At 48.8% G+C, this 21,732-nt stretch overlaps 1 protein-coding gene across 4 annotated transcripts in view; it reads right to left on the bottom strand.

Annotated features, from left to right (window-relative positions):
* LOC135200011 (DNA-dependent metalloprotease SPRTN-like) overlaps positions 1-21,732 on the bottom strand; it is a 68,372-nt gene that overhangs the window by 21,041 nt on the left and 25,599 nt on the right. For all 4 annotated transcript variants that reach the window (XM_064228215.1, XM_064228218.1, XM_064228217.1 and 1 more), the window contains exons 2-3: positions 4,931-5,093; positions 4,382-4,574 (exon numbers count right to left, since the gene is read on the bottom strand). In XM_064228215.1, the coding sequence (XP_064084285.1) occupies positions 4,382-4,574; positions 4,931-5,066 (329 nt within the window). In that variant the 5' untranslated portion in view covers positions 5,067-5,093. The remainder of the gene's footprint in view (positions 1-4,381; positions 4,575-4,930; positions 5,094-21,732) is intronic.

Genomic DNA, 21,732 nt, shown 5'->3' on the forward strand with positions numbered 1-21,732 from the left:
TGCCAGCCGAACGCTGGTACTCCTCTGGTCCCCGTCTTCTTCTCCTTGGTAGAAGAAGATGGGCCCTGTTCCCGAGGGAGCAGGAGGACCAGCAGAAGAGCTCCCCGAATCGCCGGAGCGAGACGGGCCCTTAGAAGGTCCCGAAGGAGCCTTCTTAGGGGGAAAACCCGGGTTACCAGCTGGTCGCTGCAAGAGCGGCCGCTGCTGGCCTGGCAAGAGTCACCTGAGCGTCTCTCACCAGCCTTCTGCTCCGTGCCGCGTCTTGGCGCCGAGCGAACTCTGGCGCCGAAAACTTGGCTGCACGGTCCTCCCGAGGGAGAACTACATCGGGATCTCTCGCGAACGAGAGACCGAGCCGGAACCTGGCGTAGCGGCATCGCCGCTAGCACCAGGCGAGGAAGTACCAGAGCTAACCGATACTCCTCTGGTCCCCGTCTATCTCTTCCTTACGGAAGGGGAGACGGGCCCCGCTCCCGAAGGAGCAGGAGGACCAGCAGAAGGACCCCCGTCCCACCGGGGTGGGACGGGGCCCTTAGAAGTTTCCCGAAGGAGACTTCTTAGGGGGGAAGGCTTCCTTCTTCTTCTTCGGCTTATGGGCCTTAGAAGTCGAAGGGGAAAAGAGGCAACAGCAGACGATGAAGACGAAGATGACAGCTTCCTCTTCTCCTCTTCCTCGTCAGCTCACGCAGGACAGTCGTCAGTCCTCCATCCAGGAGGGAGCCGGGGCAGTTGCCGAAGCAACAGGGCCCGACTGCACCTGTCCGAAGGACCTGGGACTGGGGAAGACACACCGTGGGCAGGACCAGCATGGACAGGCACAGGAATCAGGAGCGACAGGAACAGCAACCACTCAGGAGCGGCAGGAACAGCGGCAGCGGTAGACCCAGAAGGGACAGCCAAGCCAACAGCGGAATCACAATCAGCGGCAGGTACGGCAGGCCCAGCGATCGCCTCGTAGAATCATCGGCAGCCAGCGGAACCTGGGTCCTGGCGGCCGGTCCCAGGGGCGAGCTGCTGGAACAGCGGAGTCTGGGCAGGCAACACGAAGAAAACAGGCGGCGGCGGCAACCCACCTCTGTACGGCTGCGGCCCTAGTAGCGGCAGACGGCGTCATCGACACAGCATGGGGAGTGTAGACCAGGAGGGGGGGGGAGCAGCATAAGCGGCCGTGGTAGTAGTGGAGGACCGCCCCAGACCTCGCTAGACCGCTGCAGCAGCCCGTGGATGCTAGCACGCCCTGCCTCCGCGGTGGTCCATACCGTCCAAGGTCGTCTCCCACGGATGTAGCACCTGCGGTAACATAGATAGAATTAGTAAGAGGGGTTTCCCTCACGCACGGGGGGAAGACATGCCCCACCCCGAACGCAAGGAAGACCCCAAATACAAAATACAACGAAGAAGCTGAGCGGGGGCGGAGGAAGGAAGACGAAGAATCGGATACCAAGGGAGTCGCGGGAGAGCTTTCCGACGACTTCCTGGCAGACCTTCGCTTCCCCTAACCCCCGCACAGCAGTGAAAAGTAATATGAAAATGAAACAGAATACTGCCCTTGCGATTCACTTCATAGAACTTAAAAAAGGAAAAAGATCAATTCCCGGGTTAAGAACGGAAACTTGATCCAATAATATGATGCTATCATAAATATATATGAAAAATGAAACAGAATACTGCACTTGCGATTTCATTTTCACATAAAAAAATCGTAAGGATCAATTCCCGGGTAAGAACGAAAATTGATCCAAATTAAATTTCATGCAAATAAATAAATGAAAATGAAAAGAATATTGCAATTGCGAATCCACTTTCATTGCATTCTAATATACAAAATTAAAAGGCTCGTGCCGAGCGCAATCACACTCTCGGTAACGAACGCACAGGGCAAAAATATAATGAAAAGAGTACTTACATTTTTCAATTACACACTTTCGCCAATACAGACTCGGCGCGAGCGCGCCCGCCCTCGGCACCGAGACATAATTCAAGGGTTCAAATCATGAAAAGAGAGGAAATCGCCGCATCTACGGCGATAACTCCATGTTGGTTCATAATTAAGTAATGAAAATGAAAACAGTGTACTTACAGTTTCATTTTCAAGTCAAACAAACCATTAGTAGAAACACTCGCCGCATCTACGGCGATAACTCCATGTTGGTTCATAATTAAGTAATGAAAATGAAAACAGTGTACTTACAGTTTCATTTTCAAGTCAAACAAACCATTAGTAGAAAAACACAATATAAACAAAGCATACGACGATGAAGCGGGCAGAGAGCGATGACGAACACGTCCTTCACACCCACACGGCCGAAAGCAAAAGTGATTTGTTTACCTCCCAGTCGCGCGGCGCGCGACTGTCGGACAAGCAGTTAACTACCGTTCTCCCCTTGTTCGAAGCTTACGACCGTTCCAGCTGCCGCTAGCTACTTCCTATTGTTAAAGGACCGATGGTTTGTATTACGTATCGGAACAAACTTTGGCTGGACGGTCTTCTTTGGAAGAGCGTCCACTCGGTGCTTCTCGCGAACGAGAAGCGGCCGAGACGGAACCTGGTTTAGCGGCAGAACCGCTAACACCAGGTGAGGACGCACCAGCCGAGGCTGGTGCACCTCTGGTCCCCGTCGACTTCTTCTTTGCAGAAGAAGTGACGGGCCCCGTTCCCGAAGGAACAGGAGGACCAGCAGAAGAGCTCCCCCAGCAAACGCCTGTGCAGCCGGGCCCTTAGAAGATCCCGAAGGAGTCTTCTTAGGGGGGGAGGAGGCAACCTTCTTCTTCTTCGGCTGTTTAGCCTTAGAAGTCGAAGGGGAAGGAGAGGCAGCAGACGACGAAGAAGACGACGAAGACGACGACGACACCTTCTTCCTCTTCCTCTTCTTCTTCGCCAGGCTCCGCAGGACAGACGTCAGGTCTTCCATCCAGGAGGGAGCCGGGGCAGTTGCCGAAGCAACAGGGCCCGACTGCACCTGTCCGGAAAGACCTGAGACTGTGACAGCACCACCAACAGCAGGAACAACAGGAACAGGTCCAGGAACAGCAGGAACGGCAGGAACATCTGAAGTGAATGAGCAGCAGGCACCTGATCTGAAAAGGAATGAGGCGGGCTGGACGGCAACAGGTACGGCAGGCACGGCAGGTACCACAGGAGAGCCAGGCGTCCTGTCGGCAGCTACCGTCATCCTCGGCACTGGCGGCAGGTCCAGGGGGGTACTCTTTGGGCAGCGGAAGTCCGGGGTCGGCAATACAAAGAACCCAGGTGGTGGTGGCACCGTCCTCTTTGGCACGGCAGAAATAGGTTTCTGGATTGCAGCCGTGGGTGTCACCGACATTACATGAGGTGTGTACACCAGATGCGGTGGCATCTCATATGCTGGTGTCGAGATTGTGGTTGTTGTAGTGGTCACCGCACCATGAGTGACCACTGCCGACCCCGCCAACCGCTGAATCAACCCCTGTATGCTCGGCACTCCTGCAGTCCCAGCGACTCCACACCTGTCCCAAGTCGTCCTTCGCTGATATGGCACACCTGCGGAAGCAACAGTCGGGTTAGTTAAGAGAGGGGCTTCCTCACGCCTGGGGGAAGAAGAACCCCCCCCAGAGCGGACGGAAGACCCCGAGTACAACTGGACGTCCGGGTACGGTCGGGCGCCCTCCTCCACACTCGACGGATCGAGAGAGGAGAAGGACTCCGCTACCCCCCCCGCAGGGGAAGGCGCGAAACGTGGGGGGCTGGCGGCCGGGGGGCAGGAAAGAAGACGAAGTGTCCGTTACCAAAGGAGTCACTGGACTTTCCGATGACTTCTTGGGCGGCCTAAGTCTCTTCCTGCCCTCGTACAGCACCCACTGCGCCTCGGACCAATGCATACACGTTACACAGGGCTCATTGCGGGAGCACTCTCGCCCCCGACAACGAGTACAAACCTCGTGAGGATCTACATCGACAAACGATCTAAATCCCCCACATCTACGCCCCTCCACGCGGGACACATCTCTACGGGCGACCGGGGGGGCGTGGTGGAAACTCTCCATTTCTTCTTCACTCATCATAATGATTAACAAAGAAATGCACAAGTTACTTACAATCACTCTGATTTATACAGAAAGAGAGGGCAAATACTCAAACTCAAAGCAAACGACAAAGCGGGCAGCAGACGAATGACGAGCACGTCCTTACCCACACGGCCGAAAGCAAAAGTGATTTGTTTACCTCCCAGTCGCGCGGCGCGCGACGATCGGACAAGCAGTTAACTACCGTTCTCCCCTTGTTCGAAGCTTACGACCGTTCCAGCTGCCGCTAGCTACTTCCTATTGTTAAAGGACCGAGGGTTTGTATTACGTATCGGAACAATTTAGAATTCAACAAAATGTAAAATTCAACAAAACTTACAGTGTCATACGGGGGCTCCATCTCACTTCAATACCAGATAACCGACCCCAAAAGAACTGATTATTAAAGGTTAGGAATAGTGTGTGAATATCTGGATTAGGATCAATCAATTCCCATGATGGATCTACGAGAGAGACAGATAATTTTTCTTGAGGCGGTTCTTCTAGTTCCCCACGGAATGTTTTCTTGCTTCCTGAAGGCAAAACAAGAAAGCTGTAATGTAATTACAGTATGTGAGCAAATATCTATACTATACACTAAACCTTTCACTTGGGCAACTGACACAAGCAACCAGCTTCCTGGGAGGTGATGAAAAAGTCATTACCAATAATACTAACAATAAATCATGATAAATATATAATTCATAAAGATACCTAGAAATATACTGTAGCTGGCTTACTGGTGTGAATTAATCATAACCATATTTCATTACTCAACTAAAAATGTAAATATACAGTGCGCTACAGCAATAATTATATCAACCCATAGGAATATGAAAATTGCAAATCATTAGCTATACAATAGTCATGAAAATATATAACATCTCACCTAGATTTTTCTGGCTGAGCACCAGAACTGGACTTTGTTCTTCCTGCGCCTTCAGTAAACTGACCCTTAATTCTTCATCAAACTGTGCTTGCATCTGCAGTGCCAAAGACAAATCTATCTCATGGTTTTCCATCATGTCTGCTTATTTTCGGTATCTTCTTTGCTGAAAAAGTTGAAAGGATTAGTCTGAAACATGCCAGTGCTAAGAATTCTATATCCAGTTCATTCCTGATAAAGCAATGTCAGTACGTACACACAAAATGGAGAAATTTATAGGTTATACTGTAAATGTAAAACCACCAACAACTGATAATTCTGATAAAATAATCCTCATGCCAGAATGCTGAAACTGTTGAGAAAGTCTGGTAAAGTTGAAACCAAACATTTTTTTTATTAGAAACAACATACGTACGGTGATCTATTTTGCTACAATTTTTAACAGTGTAAAAAATAAATTTGGCCTACAATGCAATACTCATGAGATCATTTGAGAAATTAACTATCTTGTTTAAGGAAGGTTAGCAAGGGATTAACCAACACACTCTCACCTACGAACAATTAGGGTAAACAACCGAGTCGACTGGCCAACTCACCGACAACCGAGGTTTTGGTCACCCTAAGAAAAAGTACTTTAACACGTCCTGACACCGGCGATGGTCATCAGTCATGAGTTGTTGGTGGTGATAGCAGGAGCTCGAGACCTCTACTCTCCTTTCAAAGTAAGTATTTTCTCCAAAGTTAGAAATTAACGCCATATTTCAAGATTTAAACAGAGGGTAATGAAAAAGGTGGCCAACGCAGTGCCCACAACCCCAAAATGCTTTCGAAATTTTTACTTATGATTAAAATGACAATTTGTCGAAAATTGCATTTTTCCTAACTATACAAACCTGAGGTCCTTTAACAATAGGAAGGTAACTAGCGGCAGCTGGGACGGTCGTAAGCTTCGAACAAGGGGAGAACGGTAGTTAACTGCTTGTCCGATCGTGCGGGCGCCCGCGCGCCCGAGAGGTGAAGAATCACTTTTGCTTTAGGCCCATGCAAAAAGTTGCAGAGTGAGGGGTGGCATGAGGTGGGACTATATGTAAAGGACCTCAGGTTTGTATAGTTTAGGAAAAATGCAATTTTCGACAAATTGTCATTTGTTCCGATACGTAATACAAACCCTCGGTCCTTTTAACAATAGGAAGACTCACTTCTTGGTGGGAGGAATCTGAGTCTTTTTGGTGAACAGACTGGTGTTCGTCCAAACCCTGGAGTGCCTCCCTGGTCGTAAGAGCAAGGGAGGGATCCAAACCTCTGTCCGATTGATCGGGGTGTGCACCGCAGGATCAATGGTCAGACCTCTGGGCCAAGTACTAAGAGAGAGGCAAGCGTATCTCTTCGTACCAGCAAGCAAGAACTTGTTCCTGTTTGCAAGAGACAATCATAAAATGATGGGTTTGTCTCAATTTGGGCATCCACCCTTCCTTCCTCCCCTTGTTGGAGGAAGTGGTGGGGGATATTTACTCCTATCCCTACTGAAAGGATAGGATGGTGCTCTATTGAGTAGGCTCACCTGCATCTCTCCGTCCTACCCAGCAGGGTGACGACCGTGTCCCTCTACCCAAAGGTAGAGGGAAGAAAAAAGATGGGAAGAGGAGCCAGTCACACTCTCATTCCTCATCCATTCTTACGGTCACACCAGGACTCGATGCTGTTGCAGCCTGCGAGGGTCTGGGTTAACTACACAACTGTTGAGCAACCACCACGGTTCCCCAAGGAAAAAGATCCAAGGAACTGTGGGCAATATCCTGAAGGTAGAAGGAGGTGCATGCGGTCCGGTTGGACCAGGCGCCTGCCTTCATTACCTGCGCCACGGAGAAGTTTCTTGCGGAACGCGAGAGAATGATGAAGAGGCGTCCACACTCATCCTGGGTGTCGAGTTTCTTCAGACAGCTCCGTCGCACCTTCACAGGACAAAGCAGCATAGCCTTCGTATCGGAGGCGGTGAAGTCCATTAGGGAGGGTATTGTGAAGGACTCGAACCAATCGTCAGTTACCGAAGGGTTCTGAGTCTTTCGCTACGAAGATCGGTACGAAATCGAGCGTCACAAATCCCCATCCCTTTGTGCTTGACTTCAAGAGAAGTCATGCAGTTTACCTAAGACGAAAAGAAGGGAATAGTCGTATGACCTATCCCTCTTCTCGACTTTGGTTATGTACAGTACTCATACTGACAAGCTATTAAGACGAAGTAATGATGCTCTGGAACAACCGAACTAAGTCCACAGCATAGTTCGTAACTGACTCGGGCGCTCTGACAGCTGCCGACTGACTGGTTCGGAATCAGTAGAGGCAAGTTGTCCAAGCATCCGGGTAAGTCACGTGACCTTCGCCCTTTTTTAAAGAGTTATGCTGAGAGACCAACAAATAAAATATTTGTTAGTCACCGATGCCGGATGGCGCGGCGATGATTCTCTTAATGCATAAGCTCAAAAGCGAAAGTCAATTGCCTTCAAAGACCGAGGTCCCTGATGCAAGAAAATCTCATAGACGTTGAATCTCAGCTTAAGGAGAAACAACACTATGTGACGTTGAAGACGAAGGTAGGCATGAATGCAACCTACGTCTTCCAGCTGAATCGAGAGAAGAATCTCAAGATTCTAAACCTGTGCTTACAAATGACTGAAACGCTAACCGCACCATTTCATTGCTGTCCCTTGTGCAATGAAAGCGGGGCGTTCTTCAGTAATGAAACACAGGGGAGAGCCGCTTGAAGAACTGCTTCTCATGGGCTGAACGTTTGGAAGTAGAGCTGGCAGGTGTGGGAGTAGGCGATGTCTTTCAATACATCTGCTAATCCGGGGTGAACAATGAACATTGTACACCCTCCGAATACAAGATATTTTGAGGACAAACTCAGATTTCCGCAAAAATCATTCGCATTATCGGGATACGATGCAGCAAGAGACTATTACAGAATTCTGTTACCGTGCGGTAAACAGAAAGATGAGAGTCGAATAGATATCTCTGTTTAAAATTCTCGCAATACCGAAGACGATGAATACTAGCGTTTCACAGCAGTAGATGGTCATTCATGTATGCGAGAATCCCCGTTAATCAGAGACTTAAGTCCGTGATTGTTGGGCAGAGATACGGTTGTTATTCAATCAAAAGCAGGTGAGAAAGACATAAACAACCGTCTATCTCAAAGCGGCAGCTGATACTGAAATGCCTCGGGTGCAATTCAATACGCAGTAGCTGTCGCTGACTCGTCATCCTCAGTTGCCAAGTAATTCCTTCCACGAAGGAATGCGTTCGGCTAGAACCACCGAGCATAAAAAGATATGCTCGAGCAATTATATTTAAGCGAAAAAAACGAATTTCGGTAAATATAAAAGCTTAAATGGTGTTTGTTGTGACAACACCATAAGTATATAAAATTGAAACTGGAAACTCCTGGGAGGTTGCAGGCAACCCGGGTTGCAGTTCAATTAAAATACTTTTCGTCTAAGTCGCAATCCGTAGAATAACCAGGATATGCGCCTACCCCTCGGACCATTCAACTGCTTAGCAGAATCATGTCGCGAGGTTAATATACGTAGTTATTTGTAGGATTCTGAACAACGATCTCCATCCTAAATTCTTTCCTTCAAGAAAACAAAATAAGGATTGGAGATCGAACCACCTTCGTTCTCTATTAAAGAGAGTGAAGAGAAGTCTTCCTCGAAGGAAAGCTTCAATGGTGAACAGAATACTAAGACGATAGTTCCAAGCCAAACTGGATATTCCCGTCCGTTCTTCTCTATTCCAGTTGGTCGCCTACTGTGAGATAGTCTTCTTTCAGCAGCAGTCTTCTTCCTAATGCTAGAAATTCCAGGAATTCGAGCATAGGCGAGGTTCCCGATTATCGTGTAACATATCGGGGATTCTCGTCTCGCTCACTTTGGACCGTGGTCTCGCCTAGTGTTTGGAGATCGTAAGAAACTCTAACACTGAATGCGCTAGAAATTCCGTAGAAATTCTAAGCAGTCTGCGAAACCCCCACCGAATTCGTCAAACGATATCGGCTGGTGGTCCTCTCGATTCCCGTAGAAATCGAGAATGGGGGCAGGATCCCTCCTCAACTACCGGGCTTACGTCAGGTAGGACCCGAAGGTCCCACCCCCCCTGTAGCGCAGTCCCCAACGTGGGATCCTACAGAGAAATCTCTGTTAGGATCCTTCCCCTTTCCCTCGTAGCCGTAAAGGAGAGAGGGAATGGGGGAGGAATTGGATACTCGCTCGCCTTCCCAGTGGAAACTAGCAGTTTGGAGAAGAGTAGGAGCAGCCATCGCCTTGCGGCGATGGCCTCTCAGAGTCTGGGAAAACGTATCGTCAGGAGAAAACTTTTTCCCGAGGATTTGGTTACGAACTCCTCACTGTAGGTAAGGGTCTGCCGCCACTGTGAACGTCGTCTGGGTGGGGCTGATCGACACCTGACAGGAGAGAGCCGATACCGTCCTCCGACTCATTCCAGTCCTCGTCGAGGTCGAAACCTCTCAGGAGGACCGAAGGAGTATTTAAATACGGTGTCCGAAGACACGTAGAAACCCGCTGTCGCAGTAGAGGAGGTGGAAGTAGCTTGATCGACCGGCCAGAACTGAGAGAGCCTTCTTGTCCGGAGACGAGAGACTCTGGTTCAAGACAGATCGGCAAGCTCCAATCGCGGCATACCCACCGTCGGTTTGAGTTCCCTCTCGGGCCCCAAAACGACTCGAGCAGAGACATGGGCTCTGCTGGTGGGAGCGGCGATCCTTCCCCCCGGTCGTTGTGCTGACGAATCAGTGCAATAACCTGGGTAAAGTTACTCTGAATCTCGGAAGTTTACAGCGTCTTGAGGAGTAGGACCGTCCAGTCCCTCCACAAGAGCAGCTCCCAGGACCCTCCTCCTTCAGAAGAAGGACCAGCAACAGATCCCTGACGGTTGCCTCCAATCACTTGCGCGTACGTCCTGGTTGGTCCTAAGACCAACCTGGCACGTGCGGCGTCGTGACGGGATCGTGAGCGGCGCATCTCTCACGATCACTCCTATATACCTCGCTCTTCCTGGCGTATGCCGAGGAAGTTGAAGGTATCGGAGAGAACAGAACTGACGCTGACCCCCTCTCCCCCCTGACGGTCGCCTCCAATCACTTGCGCGTACGTCCTGGGTTGGTCCTAAGACCATACGTGGCACGTGCGGCGTCGTGACGGGATCGTGAGCGGCGCACCTCTCACGATCACTCCTAGCTACCTCGCTCTTCCCGGTGTAGCCCGAGGAAGTTGAAGGTAGTGGAGAGACAGACCTGACGCTCCCCCCCCGGCTCGCTGGCAGGACCAGCGTACGTGGGGGGCTGCAGCCGATCACCAACCCGCGGTGGCGAGCGGCTCGACTGAGCACGTCGACCCCGGTCCCGTGCGTCAGACGAGCTGCTGCTGGTCACCGTATCCGCCCGGTCCCCCTGTGGGAGCGGCGGCCAGGTGACCTGCAGAGCTCGCTTTCGCCGTGAGACCGGTGAGCGTCCTCGCGGCACGTCAAACCGCTGGTACCAGCCGAGGGCTGGTACCACGTCGGTCGAGGGGACCTGGGGGACCTCTTCCCAGCCTCAACCCGTGGCCGGTCAGAGACCGTCACGTCCACCGAGGTACCGGCTGGTCGCTGCGAGAGCGGCCGCTGGCCTGGCTAGAGTCACCTGAGCGGCTCTCGACAGTCTTCTGCTCCGTGCCTCGGTCATGACGCTGAGCGAACTCAGGCGTCTTAACTTTGGCTGCACGGTCACCCGAAGGAGATCGTACACTCGGAACTTCTCGCGGACGAGAAACCGAGCCGGTACCTGGCTTAGCAGCAGAGCTGCCAAGACCAGGCGAGGGTGTACCAGCGGTAGCCAGCACACCCTTGGTCCCCTTCTTCTTCTTCTCAGAAGGGGAGACGGGCCCCGTTCCCGAAGGAACAGGAGGACCAGCAGAAGAACGCCCCCCCGTCACACCGGAATGTGACGAGCCCTTCGAAGTTCCCGAACCCGGAGTCTTCTTAGGGGGAATAACAAACCCGGTTACCAGCTGGTCGCCTGCGAGAGCGGCCGCTGGCCTGGCGAGAGTCACCTGAGCGTTTCTCGCCAGCCTTCTGCTCCGTGCCGTGGTCTTGGCGCCGAGCGAACTCTGGCGCCGAAACTTTGGCTGCACGGTCTCCAGAGGGAGAGCGTACACTCGGGATCTCCCGCGAACGAGAGACCGAGCCGGAACCTGGCGTAGCGGCATCGCCGCTAGCACCAGGCGAGGAAGTACCAGAGATAACCGATACTCCTCTGGTCCCCGTCTATCTCTTCCTTACGGAAGGGAAGGGGGAGACGGGCCCCGCTCCCGAAGGAGCAGGAGGACCAGCAGAAGGACCCCCGTCCCACCGAGGTGGGACGGGCCCTTAGAAGTTCCCGAAGGAGACTTCTTATGGGGGGGGGAGGCAGCCTTCTTCTTCTTATCGGCTTATGGGCCTTAGAAGTCGAAGGGGAAGAGGCAGCAACAAGACGAAGACGAAGATGACACCTTCCTTACTTCTTCTTTCGTCAGCTCACGCAGGACAGTCGTCAGGTCCTCCTCCATCCAGGCCGGAGTCGGGCCTATTGCCGAAGCAACACGGCCCGACTGCACCTGTCCGGAAGGAACCTGGGACTGGGGTGGGGAAGACACACCATGGGCAGGACCAGCATGGACAGGCGCAGGAACCAGGAGCGACAAGAACAGCAACCAGCTCAGGAGCGGAGGAACAGCGGCAGCGGTAACACAGAAGGGACAGCCAAGCCAGTAGCGGGAACCACATCAGCGACAGGTACGGCAGGCCCCAGCCATCGCCTTGTAGAATCATCGGCAGCCAGCGTGGTACTGGCGGCCGGTCCAGGGGCGAGCTGCTGGAACAGCGGAAGTCTGGGGCAGGCAACACGAAGAAAACACAGGCGGCGGCGGCATACCCCTCCTCGGTACGGCGGCGACCGGCCCTAGAAGCGGCAGACGGCGTCACCGACACAGCATGGGAGTGTAGCATAATCGGGGCCGTGAAGGTTGTAGTGGAGACCACTCCAAGGTCACCGCCCCAGACCTCGCTAGACTCTGCAGCAGATCGTGGATGCTAGGCACGCCCTGCAGCCGCATGTCCATACCTGTCCAAGGTCGTCTCCCACGGCTGTAGCACCTGCGGTAGCACAGACAGATTAGTAAGAGGGGTTCCCTCACGCACGGGGGGGGAGACAATGCCCCACCCCGAATGGAAGGAAGACCCCAAAAACAAAATACGAGGAAGCTGGGGCGGGGGGGCAGGAAAGAAGACGAAGAATCGGATACCAAGGGAGTCGCGGGAGAGCTTTCCGACGACTTCCTGGCAGACCTTCGCTTCCCCTACCCCCGCACAGCAGTGAAAAGTAATATGAAAATGAAACTGAATATCTGCACTTGCGATTCACTTCATAGAACTTAAAGAGGGAAAAATCATAATTCCCGGTAAGAGCGGAAACTTGATCCATAATAATATGATGCTATCATAAATATATATGAAAATGAACAATACTGCACTTGCTATTTTCACTTTCACAGCAATAAATCGTAAGGATTAATTCCCGGGTAAGAGCGGAAATTGATCCAAAATTAAATTTGATGCAATTAATAAATGAAAATGAAAAGAAAACTGCATTGCGAATCCACTTTCATTGCATTCTATTCATACAAAATAAGAGGCTCTTGCCGAGCGCAATCAAGCTCTCGGCAACGAACGCACAGGGCAAAATATAATGAAAAAGAGTACTTACATCTTTCAATTACACACTTTCGCCCAAAATACAAACTCGGCGCGAGTTAACGCCCTCGGCACCGAGACATAATTCAAGGGTTCAATTCATGAAAAGAGCGGAAATCGCCGTCTCTACGGCGATAGCTCCATGTTGATTCATAATTAAGTAATGAAAATGAAAACAGTGTACTTACAGTTTCATTTTCAAGTCAAACCAAACCATTATAGAAAACACATATAACAAAGCATACGACGATGAAGCGGGCAGAGAGCGATGACGAACACGTCCTTCACACCCGCGGCCGAAAGCAAAGTGATTCTTCACCTCTCGGGCGCGCGGGCAGCGCGCACGATCGGACAAGCAGTTAACTACCGTTCTCTTCCCCTTGTTCGAAGCTTACGACCGTCCCCAGCTGCCGCTAGTTTACCTTCCTATTGTTAAAGGACCGAGGGTTTGTATTACGTATCGGAACAAACACCTTGGAAGATTGACACCATCTCGATGTTTGCGGAGTCGCTTGTGTCAACAAACTTTCCATTTCCTGTGCTAAATCTCCACACCACTTGTACCCATAGACGCTGGGGCACTTCTATCACAACAATCGTACACCCGACCTCTAACCAGCACTTATGGAAGGGAACTACGTACTTATCGAAGGGGACTACAGCATTCTTGGTGGTGTTTTGCGGCATTTTGCGCTCTTCAATTGTTTATCAGTGTTGTCAATTGGTATGTGTTTACCCTCCAAACTTGGTATAAGACAACTATGACAACTAGAATTCATGGAAACAGTTTGTAAATGCATCGGCGTATGTATGACGCTCCACTAGATTGGTAACGATGAGTAATTTTTCCTCACGTCGTCTGCTCATAAGTATACATCCGAAATATTTGTAATTTTTCGGGGTTAATTTGGTTGCAAAAAGGGGATAACAGACATGAAATAAATAAACATTTTGAAGTAAAGTTAAACCAAATAATGAGTAAAGTAAACAATTAAGGGAATAAAGCTTTCCACCTCATAAACAGTGTCGTCATCTACTGCTCGTAACTGTGTTTGTGGAGTGAGCACTTAGGAACCAAGAACAGCAACGTGATTCAAGTGCAATTTGGAGTGAATTCAGATCAAAATGTGTATAATTACAATCAAATAAGCACTATGGAGTTTCAGTTGTGAAGGCAGTAAGGATAAAAAGTTTCATACTTTCATTAATATAGGCAACAAAATGTTGTTTTATTGTGCTGATTACAACTGCAATCTTGAGTAAGATCAATAAACATTACATATATATGCTAACATAGTTCAAATGAGAGCTGGGAAAGATGGTGGATTGTCTATGATTAGACCGGTCAGCCACATGATTCCCGCCATATTGGATTTCAAAACTGCCTTGAAAACATATTTTACAAAGAGCTCACATGCTTATTTTAGTTCGTATGGGGCTTTCATATATCACATTATGTTGATGAAAATGATATTGTTATTTTACAATAAAGTTTTGTACATACTTACCTGGCAGACATATACTTAGCTTACGTCTCTGACGTCACGACAGAATTCAAAACTCGCGGCTAACGCGACAGGTTAATGGGTCAGGTGATCTACCTTAACAACCCGCCGCCTGGGAAGCGGGTGTAAGAACCAACATACCTTTCTTGCCAGATTTTTTCTCTCTTATACCTGTCTCCTGAGGGGAGGCTGGGCGGGCCACCAATCGTATATGTCTGCCAGGTAAGTATGTACAAAACTTTATTGTAAAATAACAATATCATTTTTGTACATGAACTTTCCTGTCAGACATATACTTAGCTGATTGACACCCTTGGTGGAGGGGTACAAGACAGAAAATAACAAAGAAAAGGTAAACAACACCTGTTGTAGGATAAAAATAACCTTGGTTCTTACCTGTTTAGGCTGAAGACTTCATAGATACTGTCTCTTAGTCTGCATAGCCATAAGAGCTACAGCGAGGGCGTGACCTACAGCTGAAAAGACTCTTTGGGTCTACTAACGGGATTTGATATCCGCTTTACTTAGTAGAAATCCAAGTCGGATCATGTCAATGGGGTGGGGGTTCGACCCTCTTCTATGACAGAACCTGTCCACTACCAACGCAGGGAGCTTCAAACCAAATCCGATCACCTAACCAAACTAAAGTTTAATTAGTATTACGAAACGAAAAAAAGCTTGTGCCTACCTGCATCATTTTTCATACAACCATAAGAACTCAATTAACAAAAACAAGGGAAAAATCTACTAAGGATATGTTCCAGCTCCCTGCCCCAGCACCGAATCCGCCGATACGTACGGGCCTAACGCGAAGCACTCGTCATACGTAATACTGACGTCTTTTAGGTAGTGGTTGGCGAACACTGAATTACATCTCCAGAATGTAGTTTTCATCAGATTCTGAAGAGACATATTCTCTTAAAGGCCAAGGAAGTGGCAATTGCTCTCACTTCATGAGCCTTGACTTTTTAGGAGCTTGAAATGTTCTTCATTACAAGATCTATGCTTCTTTCACAACACTTCTAATGAAGAAAGACAGCGCATTTTTCGACAATGGTCTGCTGGGGTCCTTTACAGAGCACCATAGTCTGTCCTCAATGCCCTTAAGGGTTTTCTTCTTCTGAAGGTAGTATTTTAAACTCCTAACAGGGCAAAGAGTTCTTTCAGGTTCTTCCCCTACTAGGGCAGATAACCACGAACCTCAAGTTCCTTGGCAAAGGATTTGAGGGGTTCTCATTCTTTGCTAAAAACGAAGGAAGGAAGGACAAACCACGGAATCTCCTTTGAAACCTACCCTTCCTTCTAGGGCATGGATCTCACTAACCCTTTTTAGCGGATGCTAAAGCCATGAGAAAGAGAGCTTTCCTCGTAAGATCTTTGAAGGAGGCTAAATGTGGTGGTTCAAACCTAGAGGACCTCAGGAAACGAAGAACCACGTCCAGATTCCAACCTGGACTTCGTTCGAAGTTTTCTTGGAAGTTCCAAAAGATCTTAATAGATCATGAAGATCTTTTGTTATTCGAAAGATCTAAATTCCTATGTCTTGAACACAGCAGCCAGCATGCTTCGGTATCCTTTGATAGTAGATACAGTAATACCTTGGTTACGAATTTAATCCGTTCCAGAACCTGCTTCTAACCTAAAAATTCGTAACCCAAATGGATTTTCCCATAAGAATGTTATAAAAAGCAAATAATGCGTTCCACCCGACCATGAATAACCATTTCAATTCATATTTTTCCATTTATTTTTGTTCACTAAGGTTGAAAATTCGTGTAGGAATTACATAAAATTATAAAATTGAAGAAATGAAATTAAATATAAACACTAGATTTAATATGCATGCACAGTAAAACCTGAACTTTACCTTTGGCGAGTGTGGCTGCTGGCTTGACGGAGACGGGAGGGGAAGGGGGAAGGGTGAGGAGGAGAGGGTTAGGCTTGGGGGGGAAATCTCCCTCCGTGAACACTTCTGGAAGACTTTCTGGTTCTTTCTCTAGAGAGCACCGTTCACTACGATCACTAATTTTACGCTTACGCAACACTATGTTGTCTTTCACAATTTTGAAAAAAATATTTTTCTATGAGCAAATTTTCTACATCGTCGAGAATATAAGGCCGTTGTTTTCGTCAATACTGTGACACCTTTTGATGCTTTTACTGGCTTTAATTTCTTCCTTTTTCTTCAAAATAGTGCAGATCGTGATTGCGACCGCTTGAAGAATGCTGCAATGTCTTTCACGGCACTCGCCTTTATCATGCATTTGGATAATTTCCTTCTCCATTTCGACTGTAATCATCTCCTTCTTTCTTATGCTTTCCTTCTTGCTGCTTGCCTTCGTCATCTTGGAGCCATTGTCTTTAGTATTTGGGTAATAGTAATGTATAAAGCACTATTACGAAACACAACACGTGCGCAAATCACTAAGCAAATTTGAGAGCGTATCACGGACAGATGCGTTCAATCTTACCGCCAGCGAGATATTGAAAGAGTTATGGTTTAAAAAGGGTCAAGGGATGCGTAGGAGGAAGTCACGTGACCCTCGTTAAGTTTTGGCCGAAAAATGCGTTCGCAGATCCCACGCTCATCCGATGTAACAAAGCAGCGTTAAGTTTTGGCCGAAAAAAAAATGCGTTCGCAGATCCCACGCTCATCCGATGTAAACAAATCAGGCGGCCTCCCATGATGGAAATTCGCGCATTCGTATTCCAAGTGAAATTCGTATTCCAGAATGAGGTCGTCACTTCGTAAGTTAAAAAATTCGTATACTAATCGGTTCGTAACCCAAAGTATTACTGTACTGCCAAACCGCATTTTTCTCTGAGGAAAGCTAGGAAATCTGCTATCTGAGTCACAGAGGTACTGGAAGAGGAAAACTTCTGGTTCCTGCACCACGCGAAAGACGTCCCACTTCGACTGGTAGACTTTAAGGGTCGAAGGTCTTCTAGCTGAGGCGATAAGCCTTAGCAGCTTTTGTCGAAAAAACTGATATTGTTATGATACAATAAAGTTTCATACATACTTACCTGGCAGATATATTACATAGCTAAAGACTTCCAGTCGTCCTCCCCCGACAGAAATTCAAATTTCGCGGTACACGCTGCAGGTAGGTCAGGTGATCTACCGTCCTGCCCTGGGTGCAGGATTAGGAACCATTCCTGTTTTCTATCATATTTTTTCTCTTCCACCTGTCTCCTTGCGGGGAGGCTGGGTGGGCCCTAATCGTATATATCTGCCAGGTAAGTATGTATGAACTTTATTGTATCATAACAATATCATTTTCATACAATCAACTTACCTGTCAGATATATACATAGCTGATTGGCACCCTTCGGTGGAGGGTAAGAGACAGCTACTATATGGAATAGACAGGTAAAACAACATATGTTGTAGGTATAAATAAAACCTTGGTTCCTACCTGATAGGTGATAGACTTCGTGGGTGTTTGCCCAGTAGTCTGCATCACCTCAAAGAAACTATAGCGAGATATGTGATCTATGGCCAAGAGTTCTTGTGGGTCTGCCGAAGGGGTCTTATTTCCACTTACTCGGCAGAGCCTGAAAGGACTTTGTCAATGGGTGCTGATCCACTTATATGACAATACACCTTATGAAGGAGCGCAACACCGATCCCGATCACCTGATCCTAACACGAGGGTTCGCGCTCAAATTGGAAAGAGTTATCCCCACACTCTCCTTTCAAAAACCCCAATAATTTCACTAAGTTAAAAAACTTTAACTCAAAGTTAAGGATCAGTGTCGGCTCCTTATCCCAGTAACGTATCCGCAGAAACGTATAAACCAAAAGAAAAGAAGGATCTCTCGTATGTTTAACTTGACATCCTTTGTGTAATGAGAAGTCAACACAGAGTTTGCCTCTACCGTACAACACAGCTAATATGTCTTATATGACATATTTTTTGATGTAAAGAACAAGAATTTGCAAAAGCGCGCACTTCCTGCGCTTTTAATTCTCAGCTGTTTGAAGGAATCAAGTCACTAATGAAGTGCTTAGGAGATCTCCAGGTTCAAAGAAGACCAGGGCTTTCTTGAAATGGATCTCACCCGACTGAAGCCTGAAGCCTGGCAGTAACCTCGCGCCTGGCTGGTGCTTCGCTCTTGGTTGGCGCCTAGCGCTTGTCCTGGTACCTTTCGCTTGACTGGCGCCTCGCATCTTGGATGACGCTTCGTCGGTTATCTGGAGATTCGCGCCTAGAGCCTGGGCTTGCGCCTGGCTGCTCGCGCCTGGCTGGCCCCCCCGCCCGCGCTGGTGGCGCTTTGGTTGCCTGCCTGGCGCCTCGCGCCGGCTGCTGCCGGCTGTCCTGGCCTGCTTCGCGCCTGGCTGGCCCTTGGCGCCTGGCTGGCGTCTAGCTCCTGGTTGGAGTGGCGCCTTGTCGGCCTGCCTGGAAGCTTCGCGGCTGCTGGCCCACCTCGGCGCCCTGGCTGGCGTCTCGCGCAGGTTTGGCGCTTTTTTCCTGCCTGGCGCCTCGCGCCTGCTGGCGTCTCGTGCCAGGTTGGCGCTTTGTGCCTGCCTGGCGCCTTGCGCCTTCCTGTAGCTTATCGCGCCTGGGCTGGCGCCTTGGGCTGGCGTCTCGCGCCCGGAAGGTTGGAGTGGCGCCTTGCGCCTGCTGGAGCTTCGCCGCTGGCTGGTACTTCGCCGCCTGCATGGCGCCCTCGCGGGCCTGGGGGCTCCTCCCCACTTGCCGGAGCTTCGAGCTTGGTAGAGTCTCGAGGATGTCTGGCAATGTCCACATCGGACACTCTTATCTGTCCTATATGTTCGCATCTAGCGCATCTGTGTCAGGTTGTAGGCTCGGTCTTTCTCCTCATCAGACAATGACAGTGTTCTTGGGGCTGTCTGCAGGTTTTTCTTTCTTCTTCCTTACTGACTGTGTCAGGAAGGTCTTGAGTCTCCTTCTCAGTTATGAACGAGAAATGTCCTTCACTACTGAGAAGGGAACAAGTCAGACAAAGGCGAGTACAGAAGCGCTGCCCTCCCCTGAGCGTGGGAGACCGCTTTGGTTAAAAAGACACTATATACTGTCCTCTTTTTAAGAAAGACCTGCTCCAAACAAAGAGGAGATCTCAACCGAGCCATCCTGAACCGCTTTGTCTATACAAGACCAAATACACAGAAGGACTTCTGGTTCGAGTCCTTCAGAATCATGGGCTTTCTTGGACATCACCCCAAGGGACCAATCTAAGAAGTTGAAAACTTCCAATACCTGAAAGAGTCCCTTGAGGAGATGGTCCAGTTCTGAAATGCCCCAAGTTATACGGGCAGAGTTCAAACCTTGTCTACGTGAAGCGTCAACTAAGGTCGAAAGTCCGCTTCTGACGTAGACGGAAGAGAAAATACCCAAATTCTCTCCCGTCTGATATCAAATGCCTCTTTTACCAGCTAGTCTCGCTGGAGGCATGCAGAAGACCTTTCTAACTAACTCCTTCTTCAACTTCATCCAAGAGTCTAAAGACTGAAGAGCCCTCTTCATCGAAATTGGCGTGGCTTCATTCTAAGAAAAAAACGAAGATTTCTTCGTCTTTGCACTCGAGAAAAGAGAGCGCGGAGAAGGAGGAGAGGCAGGAGTCAAGTCGTCTCCATACTCCTCTAGAAGCAAGGCTGTCAAAACATTATAGTTCGACAGTCCCTTCTCTTCCTTGATACTCCTCCTCCGAGTTTACTTCTAACTCGGGGTCTAGATGAGTCTCCGCTGCTAATTCAGTACGTCTTTCCTCCTGGAGGAGACAAACCCCTAATAGGAGAGGGGCTAAGGGAATGATATTCCTTCCTCTTCCCCGCTTTAATAGTCCTGGAAGGCGCCAACAGCCCAGGCTTCTCTCCATAAATGGATGACGCTTCCCGCTTGGATGACGCTTCTAGTCAGCCAAGCGTCCTGGCTGACGCCTCCCGTTTGTGTGGCTGCTGACGTCTGGATGACGCCTCGCGCCTGGAAGACGCTTCGCTCTCAAAAGGCGTCCTAACTGGCGCCAAAATTTTGGTTGGAGCCTCGCGTCTAAAAGCAGCTTTAAATGACTATTCATGTCTTGACGACGTCTCACGTCTCTCTGGCGTTACGTGTCTTCCGTAAGATTCTCCCGATCTCGCTCTCGCAACCGAAGCCTCTGCGATATGTTTGGAAGCTTCACGTCTGCATGACGCCTCTCGCTTCGCAGGGGAGAGAGGACGAGACTTCTTGATTGGTTGGAAGCGCAACGTCCTTCCTACGAGGCGCTAACACTCCCACCAAAGAGGCCAGTTGCTCTTGTACTGGCAAAAGATAATCTTCCTTGTTAAGCTTTTCCTTTTCCCACGTCATCTTCAATCGGGGGCGGAAAGTAGGAAAACGGAAGCAGTCTATAGGAAGCCTGTTCGTCTTCTCACAACTCTTTCCAATAAATGTTTAAACATGTTAACAGTTATTATCGTCGATCGAGAAGGATCTCTTTGTTAACGCGAATAGGAGCGAAAAAAGAGATTCTCGATGCTCTATGCGATATGAGAGTGTCGTGGAAATGGCCTAAGTGATTAAATGGGTAACGAAATCAGGAACGAATCTTGCCGTTACCGAGCTTGGTGTCCGAGAGTCTACCGGACTCCTAGGTTAATAACTCGCTAAAACGAGAAAATCTTGGATGGTGCTCTTGGCTCACTGCGCCAGGCTGGCGCTTCTGGCGCAAATTTTTTTTTTTTTTTTTTATGTTATGTGCCAGAACACCTGTGCCTTTATGGTACCCGACATCCTTTCACATGTTAATTCCGTTCTTAGTAGGAAAAAACTTTATATACGTAGTATAGTCCATTCAGGGAAACAAGTTCTGCCCCAAAGAGAATGTTTCCCATCCGACTCATCCATCTTCTTCTGAGCAGGTACTCTAATAAGCTATGCTTTCGTAAGCCTGAGAGCATTACATATATAATGTTCTGCTGCGATAGAATCCTTTAATAATGTTACCTACGGTAAACAGCATTGAAAGGTTGTACTATCTCTCTTATTGAAAGCTTCTTAGCAAAAGGCATACAATATATTTATGTTAGCTAAACTATACCCCTCAATCCGAGGTTAAGACCGCGATTGTAGGGGAGAGATACGGAAAGTTATTCCATCCCGCAGGAGAGAGATTCGCCCAACCGCTCATGACTGACACCTACATGGTACTGACAGTAACTGGCGTAGGCGTACTGCGTTGGTCTCAGGCTCTCAGCGAAAGCAGTCCCCGCTTACTCTTCCAGAGTTGCCAGCTACTCCAATTAATAAAGGAATTTAATAAAATTATTATCGAACTTCAGGAAGTTCTTATTAAAGCATATTTAAGCGAAACAAGACTTCGATAAATCTAGAAGCTAAGTAGGTGTAGTCTTAACAATCCCTTTAAGCGTAGTCCTTCCTAGGAAAGACGTAGAGGATACTTGTAATTGAGTTGCACACAGAAAATAAGTAACTACGGTATGTGTTTATGATTTGTACCGTATCGTATTCTCATACAGCAGAAACTCTACTACCTTCTACTATCTTC

Source organism: Macrobrachium nipponense, chromosome 26, assembly GCF_015104395.2.
Source record: "Macrobrachium nipponense isolate FS-2020 chromosome 26, ASM1510439v2, whole genome shotgun sequence".
In the NCBI taxonomy this organism is placed as follows: Eukaryota; Metazoa; Arthropoda; class Malacostraca; order Decapoda; family Palaemonidae; genus Macrobrachium; species Macrobrachium nipponense.